General features: G+C 50.1%; 1 protein-coding gene across 2 annotated transcripts in view; it reads left to right on the top strand.

Moving 5' to 3' along the window:
* GRM7 (glutamate metabotropic receptor 7) overlaps window positions 1-22,827 on the top strand; it is a 184,803-nt gene that overhangs the window by 101,169 nt on the left and 60,807 nt on the right. For both annotated transcript variants that reach the window (XM_085072222.1, XM_085072221.1), the window contains exons 3-6: window positions 2,132-2,264; window positions 3,222-3,376; window positions 17,078-17,218; window positions 22,030-22,230. In XM_085072222.1, coding sequence (XP_084928348.1) covers window positions 2,132-2,264; window positions 3,222-3,376; window positions 17,078-17,218; window positions 22,030-22,230 — 630 coding nt within the window. The remainder of the gene's footprint in view (window positions 1-2,131; window positions 2,265-3,221; window positions 3,377-17,077; window positions 17,219-22,029; window positions 22,231-22,827) is intronic.

The raw sequence follows: 22,827 nt of genomic DNA, 5'->3' as shown, positions 1-22,827 counted from the left end.
TCACATGCTGACCTTTAGAGGGCTTGGGCTGCTGGATCTCACCCCACAGTGGTGGATGGGCTCTGTGTATTGAACTTTTATCCCAGCAACACCTGATCCTCCATCAGGAAATAACCAGTGCTGGCTGTTTCATGGTGTAGGATCCACAAAATCCTATAATGGTTTGGGGTGGAAGGGACCTGAAGGGTGATCTTGTTCCACACTGCCTGCCATGTAGGGACACCTCCCACTGTCCCAGGCTGCTCCCAGCCCTGTCCAGCCTGGCCTTGGACACTGCCAGGGATGCAGGGACAGCACAGCACCTCTGGATCTGTCAGAGCAGCCCCAGCTCTGTCCAGGCTGCCTCTGGCTCTCCTGCACTGCCACAGCACTTCGTGCTGCTCAGAGCATTTGTCACCTCTCCAGGCCACCAGGGGAAATAAATTACTGCTGGAATCCCATGATGAAATCCTTAATTTGTAAGTTTCAGGTTTTTACCACTTAATTCTCTCAGAGGTTTTCCCTCGGAAGTGCTGTGAGCTAACCTGCAGTTTCAATAATTCTGCACATTTCCTGTTGGAATGGAGTGTGGGATGAGGATATGGAAGCTGAACTTATTCCATTGTGCCTCTTGGACCACAGACACCCAATTCCTTGTCACTCTGCTTGCTGAGGGGTGACAAAGGGCTCTGATATTTGTCATTTGTCCCTAATTCCTTTGAGCAGAGGTGATACCAGGGCCAGCAGAGCCATCTCTCCTTTTGGGAAAGCTCCCCAGTGCCCTGGATGGGATCAGCTCTCCATCCCCAGGGCCTGAGCTGGGCAGCTCAAAACTGAGCTCTGGGTTTTGCCCTCAGCACTGGGCAGCAGGAAAAGCAGGAGCTGAGCTCCCCAAGGAAGGGGAAAATATCCCAGGGAGGATCTGAGAGCTGCACTCTGCAATCCCAAACTGATCCTTTCCCCACCCTGGCTCCTCATTCTTCCCAAGCCCCTGGAAATGACAGCCTTGGCAGCATATGCTGCATTGGAGAGTTTTGCTGGCTGGGGAAGGCTGGTCACAGCTGTGCCTCTGTCCAGGGCTGCTCCCTTCAGCTGTGACCATTGTCCCCAGCAATGAGAGCTTTGGCTTCTCCATCCTGGGGATGTGTGACCCACAGGATGGATGGAATTGCTCCAGGGTGGCTCAGAGCCAGCAGCCTTCCCACCACTCCAGCCTCTTTTCCAAGCACTGTGAGACTTTGTGTCTTCATTCAAAATTGGGTTTATTTTTAAAAATCAGTACTGTTTGGTTTTAAAGAAAAAAAAAAGTTTCAAAAATTCCAGGTTGTGGTTATTGCAAAACAAAATGAAACATTTTATATGAGTCAGAGAAAAATTTGGGGGTTATTATTCTCCTTTATTCTTTTCCAGCCTTTCCTTCTCACTGCTTTATTTCTTCCCACTGAAACACTCATTTTTCCTCACAAGATTTCGGAGCAGCCTGTCCAACAGAGCTCCTTTGCCTCCAGGCAGCCTCTGCAGCTCAGCTTCTCTCTGTCAAAAACCAGGAAAAACGAGGCTGCCCTGCTTTGGAGGGGCTCAGGGATGTGCACAGGAGCTGGATTTCCCCATTTCCAGCAGCAATTTGGTTTTCCAGGCTGTCCCAGGGCTCTCTGCCGAGGCTGCTTTGCCCTGGGATGAGGAGGATGTTCTGCAGGTTGAACCTCCTCTTGCAGGATCCTCACCTTCTGCAGGGCTGCATTTAGCAGGACTGTGAACTGTGGGTTTGAAAGCCTGTCTGTGATCACTCCTTGTCCTGCTCCCTTTTAATTAACTCATCCCCACTGCTGCTCTTTATTCGGCAGCTCTGCTACGTTATTAATTAACACACTGTGCACTGCGGTGAGGAGGTTGGTATCAAAGATGCCGTAAAAGATGAAAGTGTTTACTACTGAGAAACAAAATAATTAAGGCAAAAGTTGTGTTTTCATCTGCCAGCGACAACCAGAATGTCAGTGCAGTGGGATATTTTTAATTTCATTTTCTCCAAGCCAAACTAAACAACTGTAATATGGGAACTGTGCTGAAGGCAGGCATTTCCCACTCTGTGCTCTCCCCTGAGGTTTCCTTCTCCCCCTCTGAAGGTCCTTTTGTCCTTTCCTGTCTGGCACAGGTGGGCTCTGCATCGCCCAGTCCCTGAAGATCCCCCAGGCCAAGAACATCGACTTTGACAAGATCATCAGGCAGCTGCTGGAGACTCCCAACGCCAGAGCCATCGTCATCTTCGCCAACGACGAGGACATCAGGTGAGGCTGGAGGGGATCACCCTGGGGCTCTGCAGGGAAGGGAGCCAGAGCTGAATGTCAGACTACAAGTTATAGACGTGCAGGGCTAAGGGACAGGGAGTGTTTGGGAAGGGTACAAGGAGAGGGAAAAGGTACAAAATGTATAAAAACGGTGCTTGGTTGACTTGGGCTTGTTGTGCCTTAATACTGTATAAACTGATAACCAGTTAACTGCTTCAAAATACCCATTTTTTCCCAATAAAATCTCCTCCTCTGCACCTGCCTGGGGTCCCTGCATCACTCATTAGCACCATAGCCAGTGAAAAAATGCAACACCTCCTCTCCAGGCTCATTCTACTTTCTGTAATTCATTCATTCAGAGTCTATTTGATGGCAAATAAAAGTTAATAGTGATGAAGTGACTCGGATGCTCAAGGTTAAACCACATGGGATTGGATTGTAAAATAACACAAGGAATATTTTATATTTCATTACTCACTTGGCATATTCTGGGTGCAGAATTTGAAATTAGCTTAAAATTGTGATGGAATTGTCAGTTGCTGAGAGGTTCAGTCCCCCAAAATGAGACAAAAATAATTCAGGGAAAAGTTTGGGTAAAGTCAATGGGAAAAGTTTTGGTGCAATCAATAACTCAGTCATGGGATGTTGGGTGAATTCAAAGAGAAGTGGCACTGGTACTGCATGGATCAGGGAATGGTTTGGGTTGGGAAGGACATTTGAAGATCACCTGGTTTCACTCCCTGCCTTGGGCAGGAACTCCTTCCCTGGAGCTCCCAGCCCTGATGGCACAGAGTGTCCCTGGCCTGAGCTCTGCTGGGCTAGCAATGTGCTGATCCTGTTCATCACAGCCATTCAGGCTGGAAAAAGCCTCTGAGCTCCTCCAGTCCAACCACTCTGCCAACACCACACACCATCTCCTGCAGCAACTCCCCATTTAAACCCAATTCTCTCCCACAGGCAGATCCTGGCGGCTGCCAAGCGGGCAGACCAGGTGGGACACTTCCTGTGGGTTGGCTCAGACACCTGGGGCTCCAAGGTGAGCCCTCTGCTGCAGCAGGAGGACGTGGCTGAGGGAGCCATCACCATCCTGCCCAAGAGGGCCACCATCGAGGGTAAGAGCTGGCCTGCTCATCCTCCTCATCTCCATTTCAACTCAGATTAACTTTAATATCAAGCTCAACATTTATTTATTATTTATTTTTAATATTTATCCATATTGCTTGTGTGCTTCAGAAACAGCCAGACTTGTACAGATGCAGGTGTATGGTGAATTTTGGGGAACTTGTTTTCCTCAATCCCTTTGTTCCTCACTGTTCCTCTGCGCTCTGCAGGGTTTGTTGTCTGATCTCTCCTCACTTTGCTGATCCTGTTGTGTGTAAAGAGTTTCAGCATCCACATGGCTTCCTCTGGGCACAGAGAGGTTGGTCACTCTGTGCTCTCTGTCCTGTGGGAGGAGAAGTTGTTTCCAGGGGAAGCACTGGATAAAGAACTCAACTCCTCTGGCTGTGGCCAGGCAGGGTCTGCAGGCAGTCCTTGGGCACTTTGCCCACATTCAATGGGTTCTAGTGCCTTCACTCCCTGGAAACCCAAATATTTGCATTTTCCCTGTGTCTGCACTCCCTGCTCATCAGTTATTCCTCTCAGGTAGATCATCTGCTCCATTCTTTTACATTTTTAACCCCCCGAGGCACTCTTGGATGTTATTTCTCCGTAAATAAGGGAAGTTGACAGACAATGAAGTGGTTTGTTTCTGAAAACCAGGATATTTTAATAAGCTTTTCACACTGTCTGTGTTCATCCCTGAGGGTTTCTGACACAGAAATGGAAATTCTGTCAACAGTACACAGGAACAGAAACTTTCCACGTTTGTTTGTTTTAAAATATTTGCCTTTTACGTTACACACTAAACCCATCACAGGAGGCAGGAGGGGTTTTGGACACAGTGAGTGAGGATGGCAGAGAGGCAGAGCTCAGGTATGGAAAGCCAGTTAAATAAGAGTTATAAATATCTGTGTGTTTGGTGTATCTGCAAAAAAAAGTGTTTATTGAGCCTGCAAATATCTCCTTATCCAGTGACTATTTATTTGGAGAACTGCCTGAAGTGATGCAGAGTTGGGTGATTACTGGGGGGCCTAAATCACATTTTCCCTACAAACCTGTAGAACTGTGATGTCCTGTAGGAACAGAGGCACATTTTGAGGTCTGTGTGTTCCGTGGCACTCTGTGGGGAGGCAAAGCTCAGGCAGGAGTGGAGCTGAGCCTGGGGAAGGCAGAGTGAGGTGTCCCTGGGCAGTGCAGAGCATTGCTGGCTGCTCCCAGGGGCTCAGGCTGGTTCCTACCTTCCCCAGTGCCACTCAGCCGTCCCTAATTGCCATCTGGATGTGCCATCTGCTGCTGCTGGCACAGGGTGAGGGAGCAGAGCACATCCCAGTGCCCCTGCAGCTCCACATCCCCACCATTCCCTGTCACACTGATTCCATTTCCCTCTCATTCACCAAGAGGCACAGCCAGTGCTTGAGTTATTCCAGGAGTCAGGAATCCTCAGGCTTTGGTGTTTCCATGCCAAGGAAGGTCCTTTTCCCTCTGGATGGCTCCTTCCTCCTGGATGTTGTTCTGTTTTCCTTTCTGTTGCTTTAATGTCGTTTGGCCACGAGACCCAGAAAAAGGAATTAGGCATTTCAATACTGTCCTTTCATCATCCAGAAATCAACATCTGCTTCCTAAAATTCAGCAATGCATTTCTATTGATGAGGGCATCAAATGAAAGAATTAAGGCACCTTGATTTCCCCTGCCAACTGAAGGAAACAAACTGCCTGAGCAGACTGGAGCTGAGAGCCTGGAGCAGATCCCAGCCCAGATCCCAGCCCAGGTTCCTTCCCTTCCCCATCCTGGGACCACAGCTAAGCACCAGCTCAGTTCCCACTGGATTTTCTGAGAGCTCTGTGTCAGTCATGAATGAGGGATTTGCCCTTATTTTACTCCTCAAAAGCAACCCTTCTTTTCATTTTTGTTTCCCTTTCCTTTTATCGCTGTCTTAAGTAGTATTTGGAATGCATTGGAAAAAGATTCCTTGCTGGAAGCAGAGAGCACTGCAGCTCCTGTGCCTTGACCTGAATATTGACACTGCCTCTTCCCACAGTAAAGGGAATCATGTTTGGCTAATGAGGCAGGGAATGCTCACTGCACTGGGAGTGGAAGCTCTGCGAGTTCAAGGGTGCATGGCACACTCTGGATTAGCAGGGTTTTGTCTGGAAAGCTCTTGGTCACACAGGTCATGAACTGAAGTGCTCATTGTACATGAAAAAAGCTTTTTTCAAATATTTCTTTGCCCCAGCTGTGCCTTCAGTTCAAACTACAGGTGAGAAGTGCAGGTGTGTTGTGGTTTCACCCCTCTGTACATGGGTAGCAGTTGCTGTTGCTGTTTTTCTGACACTGGGAATGTCCCAGCAGCCTCTGACTCCAGAGGGGCCTAAAGTGCTCAGCTTTTTGTAGGATGAGGCTCCAGATCCACATTATTTGTCTTGGTACTTGATGTCCCTCTTGGGACAGAATTTGCTTTGCCACAGTCCCACGGGGGGGATTTAGGAAATCATTAGATGAACTGAATTCATTCATCTTAAGTCAGTCTTAATATAGCCTGATTGTGTTTGATGTAATTATGCTGAAAGGATAAAGTTGCATTTTATTTGCATAATTGCAGCAGACAGTGAGCCAGAGGAGTGCACATGAAAGAGGAATCACTCCTTGGGAAGCTGGGAATGCCAGCTCAGCCAGGTACAGGGAGCTGGAGAGGTTTCCAAAGGCTTGCAGAGGAGAACAAGCAGATTGTGGGGTTTTGGAGCAGCTGTGACAGCAGGATGGTCTGTCCTGGTTCTTGGTGCTCTGAACTCCTCCCAAGCAGAGCTGTTTGTCTCTCCTCACTCGAGATCAGAGCCTGAGCCCTGTGCTGAGTCCTGGAAATTGTTTTCCTCCTAACCTCAGCTGGGAGGAAGGTGAGCAATGATCTCCTCACCTCCTCCTTTCTCGTGTTCCTTTCCTGCACCTTTGCTGTGCAATATTTATCAGTTCCCAGTGCTCCCAGTCTGTTACTGAGATCAGTTGCTATGGTCAGTGTTACTCACTGAGCACTTCCAGAGCTCAAAGTTTTTCTTTTGAAACAATTTTCCTTATCCTTCTCACTATTTGCTGTGTCCTCATGGACACCAGCTCCAGGGAAATGGAGCCAAGCAGGGCAGCAGCTGGAAGAGAAATACAGAGGCTAATGTATGTATTTGATCTTAATTATTTAGCAAGTCTGGCAAAAGCTTTGCTGATGTGGAGAAAAAAGTCTTTACTGTCTGAGCTCAGAAGTGATGCAACTGAAGAGTGGGATTCTAATGAATTTCAGATTAATGACTCAGTTCCAGAGGCTGTGGATGTGGCTGAGGCTGGAGCTGGTGAAGCTCTGGGTTTGGAGGTTGAGGGATAACTCAAATCCTGCCCTGGGATGTGCTCAGATATTTTAAAAAATCAAAATTGCAAATGCTGCAAACCAACATAACAGTCCCTGGAATTTTCAGCTGTTTGTCTTCCAAAGAGATGGTGAATCCTGTTTTGTTATCATTGCCAATAAGAGCTGATTTGGTCCTTTTTGTTTGGGTTGTAGGAACTTGGGAAAAAACAATGAAAGAGTGGCAATTTTAGCAAAATTCAGAATGAAATGCTCTCTCCCTGTTTGGTGCCTCTGAAATGTTTTACCTTCCCAGCCCCAGTGTGGCAAAGGGAAGGAGCTCAGGGTTTGTTTCCTGTGTTCCAGGCAGTGTTGGATTTTATCCAGAGCTGACAGACAGGGTCACTCTGCATCCCCACGGCTGCTCCCCTGGGATATTCCCTGGAATGAAGTGCTGCCTGCAGCCCTGCCTGCCTCTGCCTCAGTGAACACAACACTGCCTTATATCCCATAATAATTCTGCTAAAACAGCTCACTTTGGATTTTTTGTTGTTTGTTTACAGCCTGGTTTGGGGTCTTCTCCAGTTCTCTGTTGTTCTCCAGCTATTTCAGTGTCCCTGGGCGTGAGCCACGTGCTGAGAGAGGAGCTGGGATGGAAAGATGTAGCTGCAGGGTTTGTTCCTCTGGGGCTGTGGGGCTGCAGCCTGGCCAGAGCAGAGCCAGGAACACCAAAAGCCACAGGGAACCCAAATCCTGAGGGAAAAGGCATGAGAGACATGGTCTGGATCATCAGTGCCTTGGACCATCACTCCCAAATTTGCTTTCTCTCCCCGTTACCTGCCCTGAATCCTCCTCTCAGCTCTGTTTTCCTTCCCACTCTGCTGAGGGCTGCAGCTCTGGGGATTTGTCCTTCCTGGGCTCCTCCAGCCTGGCTGGCAGCAGTGGCACCAGGGGAATGGGGTGGTGCAGGTACAAGCTCAGTGTGCCAGGATGGATCCATCTGGAAACGCTGGAGATCCTCCTGTTTGCCCAAATCCCTGCCCAAAAATGAGCTGCTCACCCCAACCCCTGTGCACTGCCAGAATCCAGGATCTCTGCTGGGATCCAGCTGTTCCTCACCACGTGGGATTTGTGTCTCCAGGTCTGTTTCAGGTCCTGCTCCCCAGGCTTTGCTGGCATTTCCCTTTGATTTAGCTGATAATTATCTGTGATTCCAGGACACAGGAGAAGGTGTGGGTGGCTGTTTGAGAGAGGGAGATGTGTGCTTGGAGACCCAGGGAGGGTTGGTGCTGCAAGAAGAGATCATTCCCAGGGGAATTACAGCTATTGATCACCTTTCAGATGGATCATCACTGTTGGGATACCCTGAACTGCACCTTCTCCTCACCAATTTCCCTGTCAGTGGCTGACAGGGGAGCTGTCAGTGGGATGTGTTTGGCAGTGTTTCCAGCTGGCAAGGAAGGGTTTTATTTTTTGAGAGCTGCTGTTTGGAAAGCTCCTGGCAGGGCTGTGAGAAAGGCACCCCATGCCCTGCAGAGGCTCTGATGGGTGCTGGGCTGGGCTGGGCTTGCAAGGAGCAAATCCAAATCCAAATCCACCCAAATCCACCCCCCATCTGCCCTCCTGCCTCTCCCCATGGGCACCTGGAGCTCCAGCAAAGCTCCCTGCAGGCTCTGCTCAGGTCTCCACACACCCAGCCAGGGCAGGAATGTGTCACTGACACCTCGGGGGGAGACAGGCTGGGGCACAAAGGGGAATGTGCTAATTTTAGGTAGTGAACAGAGGTTTGAAAGGCTTGTCTTGTTTGTTTCCCCGTGTTTTTGTCTTCTGGTTTGTATTGTTAATGCTTCACTGATTATAGGCTTTGGAAAGTAGTAGTTTAGGAAATAATGCACATAATAATACACATAATTTCCTTAAAGATGATACAATGAATGCAGAAGTGCCCACTTCACTCCTGCTGGGTTTGCAGATCTGCTCCAGGAGTGTTTTCCTTCTGTTGACTTGACTGCACGACAACAAAGGGATGGAATGATTTGGGAAAGCTCCTGGGTGCAGCCCCTGTGCTGGCTGCTCAGAAAGGGAAGCAGGAGTCAACAGATCGATGGCCTGGCTGTCCTGCTGAGGTGGAGAAACAACCCTTTTTTCTCTGAGCTGTGACTGCAGGCTGGTGAGGAGCTGGCAGTGACATCCTGCTCTGTGCAGCTGAAGGGAACAGCCTGGGCAGTGCAGCTCAGGCTTTGCTCCCATTCCCTGGCATTGTCCATCTGAAAGGAATTCCCTGGCTGCTGTTCCCTCAGCCCTGATGGAGCCACAGGCCCCAGGTTGGCTCTGAGCCTCCTGTGCACACCCAGCATCAGCTGCACTCAGCCACTTGGCACCTCTGCCCTTCCTCCCTCTGGCACACAGCTAATGAGCTGATCAATCACCAGGGCCCTGATAGAGAAGGGCCAGGCACACTGCTGCAAGAGCTAAAAACGCAGGGGAAAGGCAAAGCCCTCTCACAGAGCTCTCTCTGCTCGGGGGCTCAGCAGTGGCTCCTGGGGCTGCTTGGGTGGCTTTGGGCAGATTTGTGGCACCAAAGCCACCTTAGCTGGGCTGCTCTGCTGCCTGGCCAGAGCTCTGCAGAGCTCAGCTCTCTTGCAGCATTTCAGTGACACAACTCTGCTTTGGCCATTTGGGTTTCCATTGCTGCTCAGGTTTGCATTGAGCACTTCATTTACACAGCGCCAGCTACAAATGATTTAATACAATACTGCAGCAACTTCATTCTCTGGAATCAAATTGGTTTGCTTTATCTAAAGAACCTGAAATCTAAACCACACCTGAACTGTCTTTGACCTCCTTAGAATTGAAATTATATTTTTAGTTATGGCAGTTATTTGAAATGCTGATGTGTCAGTCCCCAGAGAGGGAATACTTGTCTCGAGTATTGCCACTTGAAATTTTGGGAAGCCACACAGATGTTCATCTCCTCATTATGGAAATAATGTATTTGGTTAATGTGTTGGTATGAGGAAAGGGGAATACAAATTATCCTGTAACTTAAGAGCCATTTAAAAGTTTCCTTCTATTCACACAGCCCCAGTCATGCCTCCCTGACCAGCCAGGCGTGGGGTGACTCTGCTGGGGCACCTCTGGGCTCAGTGCCTCTCAGCAGCCCAGGGAGGGCTGGAGGATGTTGATCCTCATGGAAATCCATGTGTTTGGGGTGGCTGAGTGTCTGCTGGCTGTGGCTGCAGCATTTTGGGTGCACATGAGGATCCCAGGCAAAAGTAGCCACAGGCATTGCCTGGTTGTCCCCAAGGCTGGCCAGGATCCCCAAGGGATCTGAGCTGGGCTGGGATAGCCCTGCAGGGAAAAAACGTGATGGTGGACGAATGGCTGGCTAGAGGATACTCTGCACCTGAAATACCTAAATTAAATTGGAAATGGTTTTTGTTTTCCCTGCAGATGCAGGGAATGCAGGGAATGCAGGGGATGCAGGGGATGCAGGGAATGCAGGGAATGCAGGGGATGCAGGGAATGCAGGGAATGCAGGGAGGAGCCCTTGGGGTGCTGCAGTGTTGCTGAGCAGATCCCCTGGCCTAGGGGAGTACCAGCTTTGCCAGCCCCAGAAATGCCCCCTGCTCTCTCTGTCTGTCCTGCCCGAGCCTGGGCAGCAGCTCTGGGTGGTGTTTGATGTGATTCCTGGGCAGAGGGGAGCTGGGGCTGGGGTGAGCAGCCTCACTGAGCACCGAGTGGAGAGGAGGAAGAGAACAGCAATTACCTCCTTCTGCTCACATCCCTTCTGCAACTCTGGCATTGTTCAACCTGCCTGAGAGTCAAGAAATCAGCTGTCAAACTGCGAGGAACTTGTATTTTGTAAAAGAAACTAAGGAAGAAAGGGGAGGATGTGATGAGGAGGTTGGGTTCTATTTTGAGTGAGCTGAGGTTGCTCAGAGAGAGGAGAAGGCTCTGGGGAGGTCTTCGATCCCCTTCCTTTACCTGGAGGGGCTGCAGGAAGGCTGGGAAGGGATGTTTCACAGGAGCAGGGGGTGATGGACAAGGGGAATGGGCTGTGAAGGAGGAGGGGAGGTTTAAATTAGATATCAGGAAGGAATTGTTCCTGTGAGGGTGGGGAGGGACAGAGTGCCCAGAGAAGCTGTGCTGCCCCTGGATCCCTGGCAGTGTCCAAGGCCAGGCTGGACAGAGCTTGGAGCAGCCTGGGACAGTGGAAGGTGTCCCTGCCATGGCAGGGGTGGCACTGGATGGGATTTAAGGTCCTTCCAATTCTCCTGGCCATGTCTGTCTGTCTGGAGTGTGCAGGGAGGGCTGGCAGTGCCTGCAGCGGGCTGAGCTGAGCTGTGGCTCCTGTGCCAGCTGTGCCAGCTGTGCCAGCTGTGCCAGCTGTGCCCTGGGCACACTGTGGCTCTGCAGGACACAGCAGCCCTGCAGCAGAGCTGTGCTGTCCCCAGCAGTGTCCCCAGGGCAGCAGTGCAGCTCGGTGGGCTCTGGGGTACAGGGTGGCAGCTCTCACCCATGGCAGCTCAGGGGACACCAGGCAGCTCTGGCTGTGGACATGGGAACTGCAGCGAGGCACAGGAGGAGCTCTGGCTGGGAAGGACTCGATGCAGGGAGCTCTGCAGCCAGGCTGGGCTGAGCACCCCTGCAGTGCCACTCTATTCCAGTTCTTTATTGTCACTTCAACCTGTTGAGCCTCTCCGGGAGTTGCTGCAGTTGCTGCATTCCAACAGAGAGGGATTTCTGCATTCCCACCCTCATTTAAATTATGCAAGTGGCTGACTGGAGTTTAACTGCTTTTAAGGAGACGCTCAGAATGTTTTGTCAGCGGCTGCTGTGGCAGGGAGCAAAAGCACTCTCATGTTCTGCATTTAGAGCTCCAGGATCTCGGGTTTTACTGCTCTGCATTATTAAAATGGAACAGACTGGCTCTGGAGAGCTTCTGCTGAACAGAGTGGGAAGCAGCAACTTTGAAAACTGATGGGAAGAAACATCCAGTTGGTTGGAAGGACTTTAAATCCCATCCAGTGCCACCTCTGCCATGGCAGGGACACCTTGCACTGTCCCAGGCTGCTCCAAGCCCTGTCCAGCCTGGCCTTGGACCCTGCCAGGGATCCAGGGGCAGCCACAGCTTTTCTGTTGTTTAATAAATAGCTTTTGTAAAAGCTTTTAGCCCATCTTCAGGTTGAGGGAAAGGAGCTTTTGGTGGCTAAGCTTCTGGCAAAACAAATTGCCCATTTCCAGTAAGTGGGCAGCAGGAAAGGAGGAATTCCTGGCAGAGCCCTTCTGCTCCAGGAGGTATTTTTAGATGTGTCTGGCCTGACTCTGGTGGTTCCAGCAGGCACTGCTCCCTGCTCACGGGATGGGCTGGTGAGCAGTTTCTGCTGCCTGGCACTCTGCTCGCTGCCATTCATCAGCAATTACTCATTCCCGCGGCAGGAGCCCTGGCAGGGAGGAGAAGAGTGTTCAACTGAGCTCAGAGCTGCCTGTGTTCAGCAGCTCGGCTGACTTCTTACCTGTGCCAGCCTGGGGAGCTGGAAATGCAGAACCTCCGTGGTTTGTGGGGCTGGGGCTCTGCACAGCACCCCGGACAGCTCCGGATGCTCTGCAGCCTGGGTCTGGTGCTTTTGTTGTTCGTTAATGAAGGGAAGCTTTCCTGCCCTGCCGGGAGGAGGGTCTGGGACCATCCAGAAACCCAAGGCAGCAGGAGAATGCAGGGATGGGGCTGAGCTGCTGGGTGTGCCCAGCTCCCAAGGCAGCAGGAGAATCCCCCAGCTGAGTGGTGCCACTGGAAATGGCTAACAGAGAGGCAAATTCAGGGGGTTCTGTTGCTGATGTTGATCCCCACGGGAGCTCCCAGGGAGTGAGAAGTGCCTGAGGGCTGTGAAATGCAGCATAATGAATAATAACAGCTGTATATTAACCTTTCAATAGACAGGGCTGCCTCAGACACCAGCAGGGTCATGCTCTCATTGCCCTGGCAGCTGTATCATGTCAGAAAGTGATAATGAGAATGCTTAGCTAATATCTGTCTGTCTATCCATCTATATCTATCTATCTATCTATCTATCTATCTATCTATCTATCTATCTGTCTATCTATCTATCTATCTCCCTAACAGAACCTTTACAGACTAAAATCCCAGATTTGTCCCAAGTGGAATTTCCTCTGTGTGAGATTTTTGTCGTCTATATAAAAAGTCCAATGCAACACCACCCAAAATACCCTTTTGCAGAGCTATAATCAGCAATTGTTGAAAAAGAAAACAACTGCAAAGCACTTTTGTGGCATGGTGGAAGTTAATGAAATCATTTCTATTGTGGCCTTTTTACTGAGCAAGAAGGTCAAAAAAAAACCTGCAGACTGTCTGAATAACACCCCATAGAGTGTGGATGGGCAACATGATAAAATCTGCAGAGAGACTTGCTGTCCTAAAATTGATGCTGTCATTCCACACTAATGCTTTGATCCCAGACTTAAAGCCAGTAAATGAAACTACTTTGGGTTAAATGCTGGGAAAATTGGAGAAGTGTTTGAGTAGCTGCTTTCAGCTCATTTGGCATCAATAATTATTGCAGGTGATGATTTACTACCTGGGTAAATAGCTGGCTGTCAGTAGTGGGGACATGCTTGGGACTAAATAGAAGAACAAAAATATCATAAATGGATCAAATCACTGCTCGAGTGGAATTGGGTCAGTGTGTTGGATTTGCTCTCACCTGGGCTGAGAATGAAAGTACTTGAGGCGCATGAGAAATGCAGGAGGTCAATAATTTTGTGGTTTAATTAGGCTTAATGATTTTCCTTATTGAATAACCTCCTAGCTCCTGAATTCCCTTCTGACACACGAAGGGATGGCTTGCGGCGTGTGCTGGTGATGTGGCAAACCAGAGGTGACACAAGTCCCTCTAAATTCCACAAAATCCTCTAAATTCCTGCAGCTCTCTTTCCCCCACTCCCCCTCCATGCTCCCCCTTTTTTTCCTCTGTCTCATCACTATGTAGTTGGTGTACATATTTATCCTGTGGTGGAAAATAAATGAACCCTTTAGGTAGTATCATCTTTCTATGTGTAAAAATAATGATTTAATCAAATCACTGTGATTCGAAGTAATAAGAGATTCATTGTAATTTGGAAAATCTCATAAAGGAACTATTTATATCTCTTAGAGGTATTTGCTGAAAAAGTAATTTGCTAAAGTATGAAATATGGAGAGCATTGGGGAATCAGTAAATCTTGTCACACCAGCGCAGTGCTTGGCCACGAACAGGGTGAGAAGTGATTTTTCCTGCTTTTGCATTTAAGCATCCAGCAGTTTCTGTTGGGTCATCTAATTCCCAGCGCCTCTGAAGCCAAAGCTCTGAAGCTCAGCCCTGTGTGAGAGTTGTGTTCACATCTCCAGGTCAGCAAGATGAAGCACAGAGGATGAGGCTTTGTTCAACCAGAGCGTTTGTGAGTCACGTTTGCTCCAAAAAGTGTCTAAAATTAGAGAAGCCTTTGAGATTTCCACTGGCACAGATGGACCTGCTGGTGGGAAGTGTAGGAACAGTCCTGGCTGGGAAAATAATCCCCAAACCAGGCTGGCCAGGGCTTGGAGCAGCCTGGGACAGTGGGAATGTCCCTGTCCGTGGTGCTGAAGGGTTTCAAGGTCCTTCCACCCCAACCATGCCAGGATTTTGTTCCCAGGGCAGCTGGGAAGGAGAGCACTTGCCAGGGTGGTGCCTTTGGGAGGTTCTCAGCATGCCCAGGATCTGCCCTGCACAGCACTGACCCCGCTGGGAATGAGGAATTTATCTGCACCCCATCCCACTGTCACTCACCTGCTTGTCCTGATCGATGGAAAATAATGGTAAGAAATGTTCCCTTTTTAATGGGGATCCATATTCCTGCTCGCAAGTGCAGAGGGATCATTAAACAAATCGATGGGAATGTTATTATTTGTTATTAAATCTGTAAAGGTTTAGAGTAATTCATATGGAATTCTATTACAGTTTTATCAGGACTCATTGATTTTGTGTTATTAAGTTATAGAGCACTTTTCCCAGAGGTCAGTGAGTTTGGCACGTGGGGAAGGTTTATTGGTGCTCTTTCCCAGCCACATGGATATTGGAGATCCTAGGACTGAATAGCCCCTTTGAAATGCTCTTTTAATTAGGAGGAAAACCAATATTTGCAGGTTTGCAGGAAAAAGTTTAGGTTTGCTGTACCCAAAACCTGACTGTTTTCTGATTATTCTTCTGACCCATCCATGAGAATATTTTCCTTAGGAAATTTTACCCTGTAAGTGATAATCATAGAATCACAGAATGGTTTGGGTAGGGAAATAATTCTGGTCCTCCTAGAGACTGCACAGAAACATTCCTAAATCACTAATTTGTTATTAATTAACTGCAACAGCAGTTATAACAGATTATTTGCTCAATGTTTGAGGCACCCAGGTGAAGTCCCTGCCTGAGGATAAATAGAGCAGGAAGAGATTGGGGTCTCTGCCACCACAGGACATCTCTCTTCCTGCAGCTTGATCCATTTTATTCTGGGAAGGTTTCATTCCAAGCTGCAGCCTGGGAAGGACTGGTCAGGTCATGTGGAGCCTACAGATTTCACTCACGTGCTCAGTAAAGCTGCAATACAGCACTGAGGGTTTCTCCCAGCCCTCTCTGGTGGTTTTCTTGCATTTCCCATGGTTTGGTTGTTGTCACCTCGGTGGGGCTGAGCCTCAGGGCTTGGCACTGTCCTGGTGTCCTGGTTGTAGCACTGACCTACTTTTGATTTTAATGAACTGCATCCTTTGCTGCTGAGGCTGCAGGTAGAATTCTCATTTGCTTTCAGCCTGTTCCTGGAAGGCCTCAGCGCTGATTTTTCTGGTTGGTTCTTGGAGATGACGTGGGTTGTGCCTCCTGAGCTTGGGGTGTGAGTTGTGAACAGCAGACTGAGTGCTGAGAAAACACATGTTGGAGCTGGGTCAGTGGAGCACAGGGGAGGAGAGGGATTGACCCCATTCCAGTCTCCTTTCCCATTGTAAAACAGCTGGCTTGGTGCTATTTTTATCTGCAGTGCAAGGATTGTTGTGCTAATTGAACCCTGCCAGATGGTTTTCCTTAGCTCTGTTCCATGCTGTGCTGTGCCAGCCTGATTCCCTGTGCTCCTCTACTGCAGCAGGGAAAGCATTGGCTGCAGTGCCAGGAATGTTCTCCCTCCCAGTGCAGTGGGAATTTGCAGCCATTGCTCCCTGCACACCCAAGGTCCCCCGTGATGCTGTGACAGCAGGGTGGGTTGGGCTCTGGGAGCTCATTGCTCCCATCCTTGGCACTCTTCTGCAGTGCCCAGGAATGGGAGAACATCCTCTGAGACTCCCATCTCCAATGGGCTCACTCCTGGAGGGTGACAGATAATTCACCTCTGAGCAACTCTGGGTGCAATCAGTCTTCTCCAGTCTCTGTACCACTGCTCTGCTTTATCCAGGTTTCAGATTTGGATAGTTTGAATTCCTCCACAGCTTTCTCGGTAAGAGGAAAAACTCTTTTTGTACCTGGGCTTGCTCTGATCTTGTGGGTCTGACACAGCTCCTGAGGAGAGCAGGCACAGCGAGGTTTGGGAAGGACAGAGCTGCACTGGAAAGTTGTACAAACCAGCAGGGATTTAGGGTGCCAGGAGCCTGTGAGGAGCTGCAGGGCAGGAGCAGCATCGCCTGTTTCTGGCACCTCTGGAGCCCAGGTGACAAACCTTGCCTTGCTCTGTGCCAAGAGCACTTGGCTGTGTCACTCCAAGTGCTGTTCCTCCTGAGCACATGAGTGGATTCAGCTTCCGCCAGCTACACAGAGAAAAAGACATGAAAAATGACAAAAGCCTTTGTGTGTGAGCACAGAGACAGGCACTGGTATTTTTGTCCTCATGCAAATCCTGTTTGCCAGGGAAAACCCAGAGTGCAGTGGGACAGTGTTGGACGTGGGGGCTGTGGGAGGGTGGTGTGGCTGATGTTCCAGTGATAATTAATTTGTGTGCACAGTGCTGGGAACAGCCTGGCGAGATGGAGTGTCCTCCTCTGGAGGTCTGGGCAGGCTAATAACAAAATTAATCGTCATGAGCTCAGCCTGATTATCAGCTGCACCATATCCTTTATTTCCATTCCTTATGGGTACATCTCTAATCCATGCCTTTTCCTTACAACTTTCTTTACACTGATCTGTTTTACATTTGTCTTGCCCAGTTTTATACCTGGTAGTTGGAAACAGAGTCATTTCCCCACAAGATGCAGCTGATGAGAAAATGTGGATTTTCTGTCTTTCCATGGTCATCTCCCATGGACAGAGACAGAATGGGCACTGAGGGAGGCCCAGGGCTGTGTTTGTGCTCAGGCTGAGCTGTGCTCTCTCCTCGCAGGGTTTGACACCTATTTCACCTCCCGCACCCTGGAGAACAACAGGAGGAACGTGTGGTTTGCAGAGTACTGGGAGGAGAACTTCAACTGCAAGCTGACCATCACTGGCTCCAAGAAGGAGGACACTGACCGTAAATGCACAGGTAATTCTTTCATCCTTCCCCTCCTCGTGCTGGGGGAAGGTTTGCAATGGTTTTATTTCACTGGAGGGTGGCTGGAGGGTGTTTGGTTGGTTTTTTTTTTTAGACAATTTGGGGGGTTTTAGATGATTTTTTTAAATTGTTTCACAGCAATTTAGGAAGGGATTCCTCCCTGTGAGGATGGGCAGGCCCTGTCACAGAGTGCCCAGAGAAGCTGTGGTGCCCCTGGACCCCTGCAAGTGTCCAAGGCCAGGCTGGACAGGGCTTGGAGCAGCCTGGGACAGTGGAAGGTGTCCCTGCCATGGCTGGGGTGGCACTGGATGAGCTTTAAGCCCCTTCTAACCCAAACCATTCTGGGATTCCATGATTCCACAATTCCATGACCAGAACACCCTGGAGAAGCGCTGGGCAGAATGTGTCTCTGTGACACAGAGGGCACAGGCAGTGCTGTCACCCAGTGCCACCCCACCCTGGCCTCCCCTGGCCTTTCCCTGCTCCTTTAGATTTTCCCAGCAGCAGTTGAAATGTATTATGTTGAATAATTGCCTTGAATTGTGATGAAAGGAGATCAGTTCATGGCAGGAATTGTTTCACTTTGACTGAAAATTGATGAAATCTTCCCAGACTTCATCTCTTCCACTCTTGGTCTGATTTCCTGGGGGAAGTGGGAATGTTGTGTGCAGGAACAGCACAGTTGCTGCTGGGAATGCTCTGCAGTTAAATTCAGCATGTGGAGTGTCCCCAAAAGGCTGGGATTTAACTAACTGGTGTTGATTCCTCTGTGTCAGTCAGGCAGGAGCAGTGGGTTTGGTGAGGAGCTCACCCTGTCCAACTCCAAGCTGTTCAGCTCCACATTGTACCAAAACCATCCCTGACACCTCCCTGCCCTCTTCTCCCAGCTGGAGAAACTGCATCAGGAAAAGCATTCCTGTGTTATGTACAGCGTGAGAGCAGAATGGCCTCTGATGGAACCACCTTGGGAGTGACCAGCAGCATTGTTTCTGAAGGGATTGGTGATTTGCAGCTCGGGGAGGCAGGAGGCTGCCAGCCCTGGATCTGGGAGAGCAGCAGAGCTCCAGGGAAATGTGGGAAGAGCTCCCACCTGGAATGTCTGTGGGAACCAGGAGCAGCTCAGCACTCCTGGCTGCAGATCAGATCAGAGGGGTGTGCAGGCAGCTGGGGCTGAGGTGTTACCCCATGCTTTGTGTGCTGAGCAGGAGAAGAGTAAAAGCTCATGAGCTTTCCCCAGGAAATTGCAGGGGATTGATGGCTTCTGTTGAGATAAAGGCTTTTGTCTCTCACGAGATCTCGTGCTGAGGCTGGCCGGGGGGATTCTGTCACTGCAGAGCTGCTCTTGGATCCTGGAGGGCTTTGCCAGGTGACAACACAGGGACTGCACTGCACACAGGCCTCCTTGTCACCCTCTGCTCCTGGAAACTGCAATATTCACCCTGGCACACTGCTGGTGGTTCTCCAGCTCTGGTTCTCAGCTACTCTCACAAAGAGCTTAGGTGGAGAAGCCTTGGGGCTTTGCAGCTGCAGTGTGTGCACAGTCTGTGCTGCCCAGGATGGGTTTGCAGAGCCCTGCATGCAGGGACTGCCTGGAGGGTGATCAGTGGCTTTGGGGCATCCTGGATGTCCCTGTGCTCCAGCATGGCTGGCTGGGGATGGTGCTGGGGTGGATGCAAAGTGGGTATTTCTCTGCCAGCACAGCACTTCCCAGCTGCCAAATTCCACCTTGTGCAAATCAGAGCTGCCTGTTTGATACCGTGAGCATTCCCCAATCTTTAAATTAAATCTCTTGTTAATGATGACTATCACCAGGCTCTCAGCAGCACTATTGTGCCAGACCCTTTGAAAATGTGTTTAATCCTCCGGGAACCGAAGCAGTGTCTGAATCCATCTCGTGTGAGCGCCGATGGAGTGGGATTTTGATGTCTGTCTGTGTGAATTATATGCCATAAAAATTGTCCCAGCGATACTATTTATTCATCCTCACACATCCCCTGTGCTGTGTGATGATAACAATGAGTGCAGAGGATCAGCTGAAGGAGAAGAGGACGTGCAGAGCTGCGCCGTCTGCTCCTCTCCTCACCACCTTTGTGGAGATGAACAAGCGTGACCAGCAGTTCTCAAACCTGCCTCTCACTGCTGTCACCTGAAGGAGATGGAACAAGTGGAATTCTTTCTCTCTGTGTTCTCACCACTCTGGTTTGGAGCTTTTTTCCTGTCTCTGTCGCAGAGTTTCTCTGCTGAGAAGATGCCTGAAGCATCTCTGGCTGCTCCATCTCTCAGGAATCAGCGTGATGAGCACTTGAGACTCGAGGAGGAAGGGAGGGTTAAATTGTTTGTCATCACCTTCAAACAGATCCTTTGGAAGCAAAAAATGCTAGTGTCAATAAATTGCTTTTGTGTTGAATCCTTCTGCTGCCATCCCAAGGTACTCATTTCAAACCCGCGGGACAGAAGTGTGTTCTCCTGAAATCACATTGTGTTCGAGTGTCCCAGGTGTCAGCTGCTTCACTGCTGGGGAAATGATGCTGTTGTGTGGCTCCTGCAGATCTCCAAGTTAAAAAAACACCCAACAAAACAGCCACTTCTTCTCAAAGAGAAGCAGAAATGGTGCAGATGGAGTTTGGTTTTACTTTCCGCTTTCTTGCTGCCCCCAAAACCCAAGTTTTAGGTTGTTCTCCCAGTTCCTCCTGGGACCCCCAGGGTGTCCTGGCAGGTCTGTCAGGGGTGTCACTCCTGCCCTTGGCCAGAGGCACCACAGCTGCTCCTGCTGCTTCCATCTGCAGGAACTTCATGCCTTTTGGGAGCTTCCTTCCCTTCCAGTGTAATTAATGATTGCATTTCTATACTCCCATTATACACGAGCAATTCCTGACGCCTGTGGTAAAACGTTCTGCCTGACTTCTTCAGCTCAGCCTCAGAGGGGAAAAATATCTCCCACAAAAATGTTGAAGTTGGAGTTAAAATTGTGCCCATTGCTTTTGGTTCATTCCTGCCTGAAGATGGACTTTGGGCCTGAGAGCTGCTCACTGGATGCTCCAGAGGAGGGTGACACAGACTGGAGGGAACACTGCTCAGCCAGGCCTGCTAATGTGGATGTTTGCTGGGATGTTTTTGAGTCTGAAGAATATCTTACCCATGTAAATCATTACCATTGATTTGCAGGTTCTTTGCTGCTTCAGATCTGGGTTAAACTTCTAATTGCACTAAAGTCTCTTTAAAAGGTAACAGTTTGAAAAAGCCAGTGTTTTGGTGAAGGACTGTGTTTTGGTTCTGTGTTTTGGTGAAGGACAGCCCACTCCCAGCTGTATAAATTCATGCATGGTTTTGGGTGAGCAGTTACATTTGACTCCACCTCTGGACTTGCTGTGCACAGTTCTTGGTGTTTAATACCCAACCAAGTGGCTGTTTCAGCACAGGGAAATATCCTTGTTAAGATCTGAAGACCTTCATTCTTTTCATATTTGGCCACTGTTACTTTGCTCTTGGGGGTTTTCAGGTGGGTTTTGCTTGGGTTCCTCTCGCAGATCTCTTCACTGCTGAAGGTTTTCTTCCTGCTGTGTTTCTGGAGCTGCCTGTGGCTCATCAGTGCTGTTTGTGTGCAACATTTCAATCCCAGATCCCCCTTGGCACCCATTCCTGGTGCATTGCTCAGTGGGTTACAGAGCTGAGCTCCAAACACTTCAAAGCATTTTCCTTGTCAGGGCTTGAAACGTGGTAAGTTCTGTAATCAATGGGAGGGCAGTGGATAATGAAAAGGACCCTGCCTGGAACTTCACCAGCTGGAAACTTCATCTTCTTCTGCCCAATTGTTTGCAGGATTTCAGTGCTTCCACAGGAGCTGAGAGTTTAGGTTTTGCTAGAGGATGACCAGAACAGCACAAAGGCCACCTGTGGCCACCTTGGTCACCAGGCCAAGCTCCATCAGCAGCCCGAGGGCCACAGAGGGGTTAAGGAACAAGCCTGCAAATTCAGAAGTTTAGATTCACCTCCTTCATCACTGCTCTCGAGTTCTGCTGCCTGCCTGTGGTTTAATTCCTGTGTTCTGCCTTTCCATGGCAGAACCCCTCTGTTCCCTCAGGTGTTCCCTGCCTGCCCTGTGGGATCAGAGCTCTCCAGGGCTTGGAGCTCCCAAATCAGGAACAGCTCCCACAGCCTGCCCTCCCCCTTGCACTTGGGATGGATTAACTTTGGGATTCCTGAAGTTCTCTCCTGCTGCAGTGTTTTCAAGGCAATCAGAGGGTTCTGCAGGACGTTGGAGGCTCTGAGGCTGGGGAGCAGGGGGTGACAGGGAATGCCAGCACTGCAGCTTCCCCAGGAGCCATTAATTGCCAGCGAGTTCCTCAGTTCTCCGGAGTCCCCCTTTGGTGGCATCTCTGAAGTGACTCTTTCTTCCCTTGATCTGGCTTTGACTTTCAATTAGAGCCTGGGATTTGCAGCAGAACAAAACACCAGCCTTTAAATACCAGCTGTGCTGTACTTTAAATGCTTCCCTGCTTCAAAGCCCAGCTTTGGGAGCGTGCAGAGTCTGGAGCTGTCTCTCTGAGGTGGTCCCTGTGGGTTTGGGATTCAGCTGGGTGATCAGGGCAGGATTTGTTTCTCTGGATTACGGAGAATAACTTGCAAGAAGTGTCGATGACTCCGGTAGCAGTGACAGAGGTTTGGTTGGTTTTTAATTAATGACGTTCCAGCTCAGAATGTTTCATTGCACCGACTAAAGGCGCAGTCCTTTCAGTGTTTGGTGCCAGGAGAACGCTGTCCCTGCTGTCCCTGCTGTCCCTGAGGGTCCCCTGTCCCCGCAGGGCAGGAGCGCATCGGGAAGGACTCTCCGTACGAGCAGGAGGGGAAGGTGCAGTTTGTGATCGACGCGGTGTACGCCATGGCGCACGCCCTGCACCACATGAACCGCGAGCTGTGCGCCGACAGCGCCGGGCTGTGCCCCCAGATGGAGTTCGCGGGGGGAAAGCGGCTGCTCAAGTACATCCGCAGCGTGCACTTCAACGGTGAGCAGCGCCCGGGGGGAACTGACTGCCTGGGGACATTCTGACCCCCTTGGGGCCCTACTGACTGCCTGGGGGCATTCTGACCCCCTCGGGGCCCTACTGACTGCCTGGGGACATTCTGACCCCCTTGGGGCCCTACTGACTGCCTGGGGGCATTCTGACCCCCTCGGGGCCCTACTGACTGCCTTGGGACCCTACTGACCCCTCAGAGCCCTACTGACCCCTTTGGGACCCTACTGACACCTTGGTGCCCGATTGACCCCTTTGGGGCCCTACTGACCCCCTCAATGTCCTACTGACCCCCTTGATGACCTACTGACCCCATCAATGCCCTACTGCCCCCCATCCCCTACTGACCTGCCCACCCCTGCCAACATCACAATGCTGGGGCTCAGGAGGCTCTTTGGTCTGAGTGTAAATCCTGCTCCCCAGCGCTCCAGGGAATTTGTGCTGGGCTCAGAGGGTGGGGAAATGGCAGCTCCAGGCTGTGTGTGAGGGGAAAGCATGGCCTGTTGTGCTGCTCTCAATGTCCTGAGTTTGGGATCCTCAGTGCCCAGAGCAGCTGTGACCATCCTGCTGTCCCTGCCTTGCCTCTTG

Source organism: Lichenostomus cassidix, chromosome 12 (genome assembly GCF_008360975.1).
Source record: "Lichenostomus cassidix isolate B80296 chromosome 12, HeHo_3.0, whole genome shotgun sequence".
Classification (NCBI taxonomy): Eukaryota; Metazoa; Chordata; class Aves; order Passeriformes; family Meliphagidae; genus Lichenostomus; species Lichenostomus cassidix.
The sequence above is the reverse complement of the archived record's forward strand: the minus strand, read 5'-3'. Positions and strand labels throughout refer to the sequence as shown.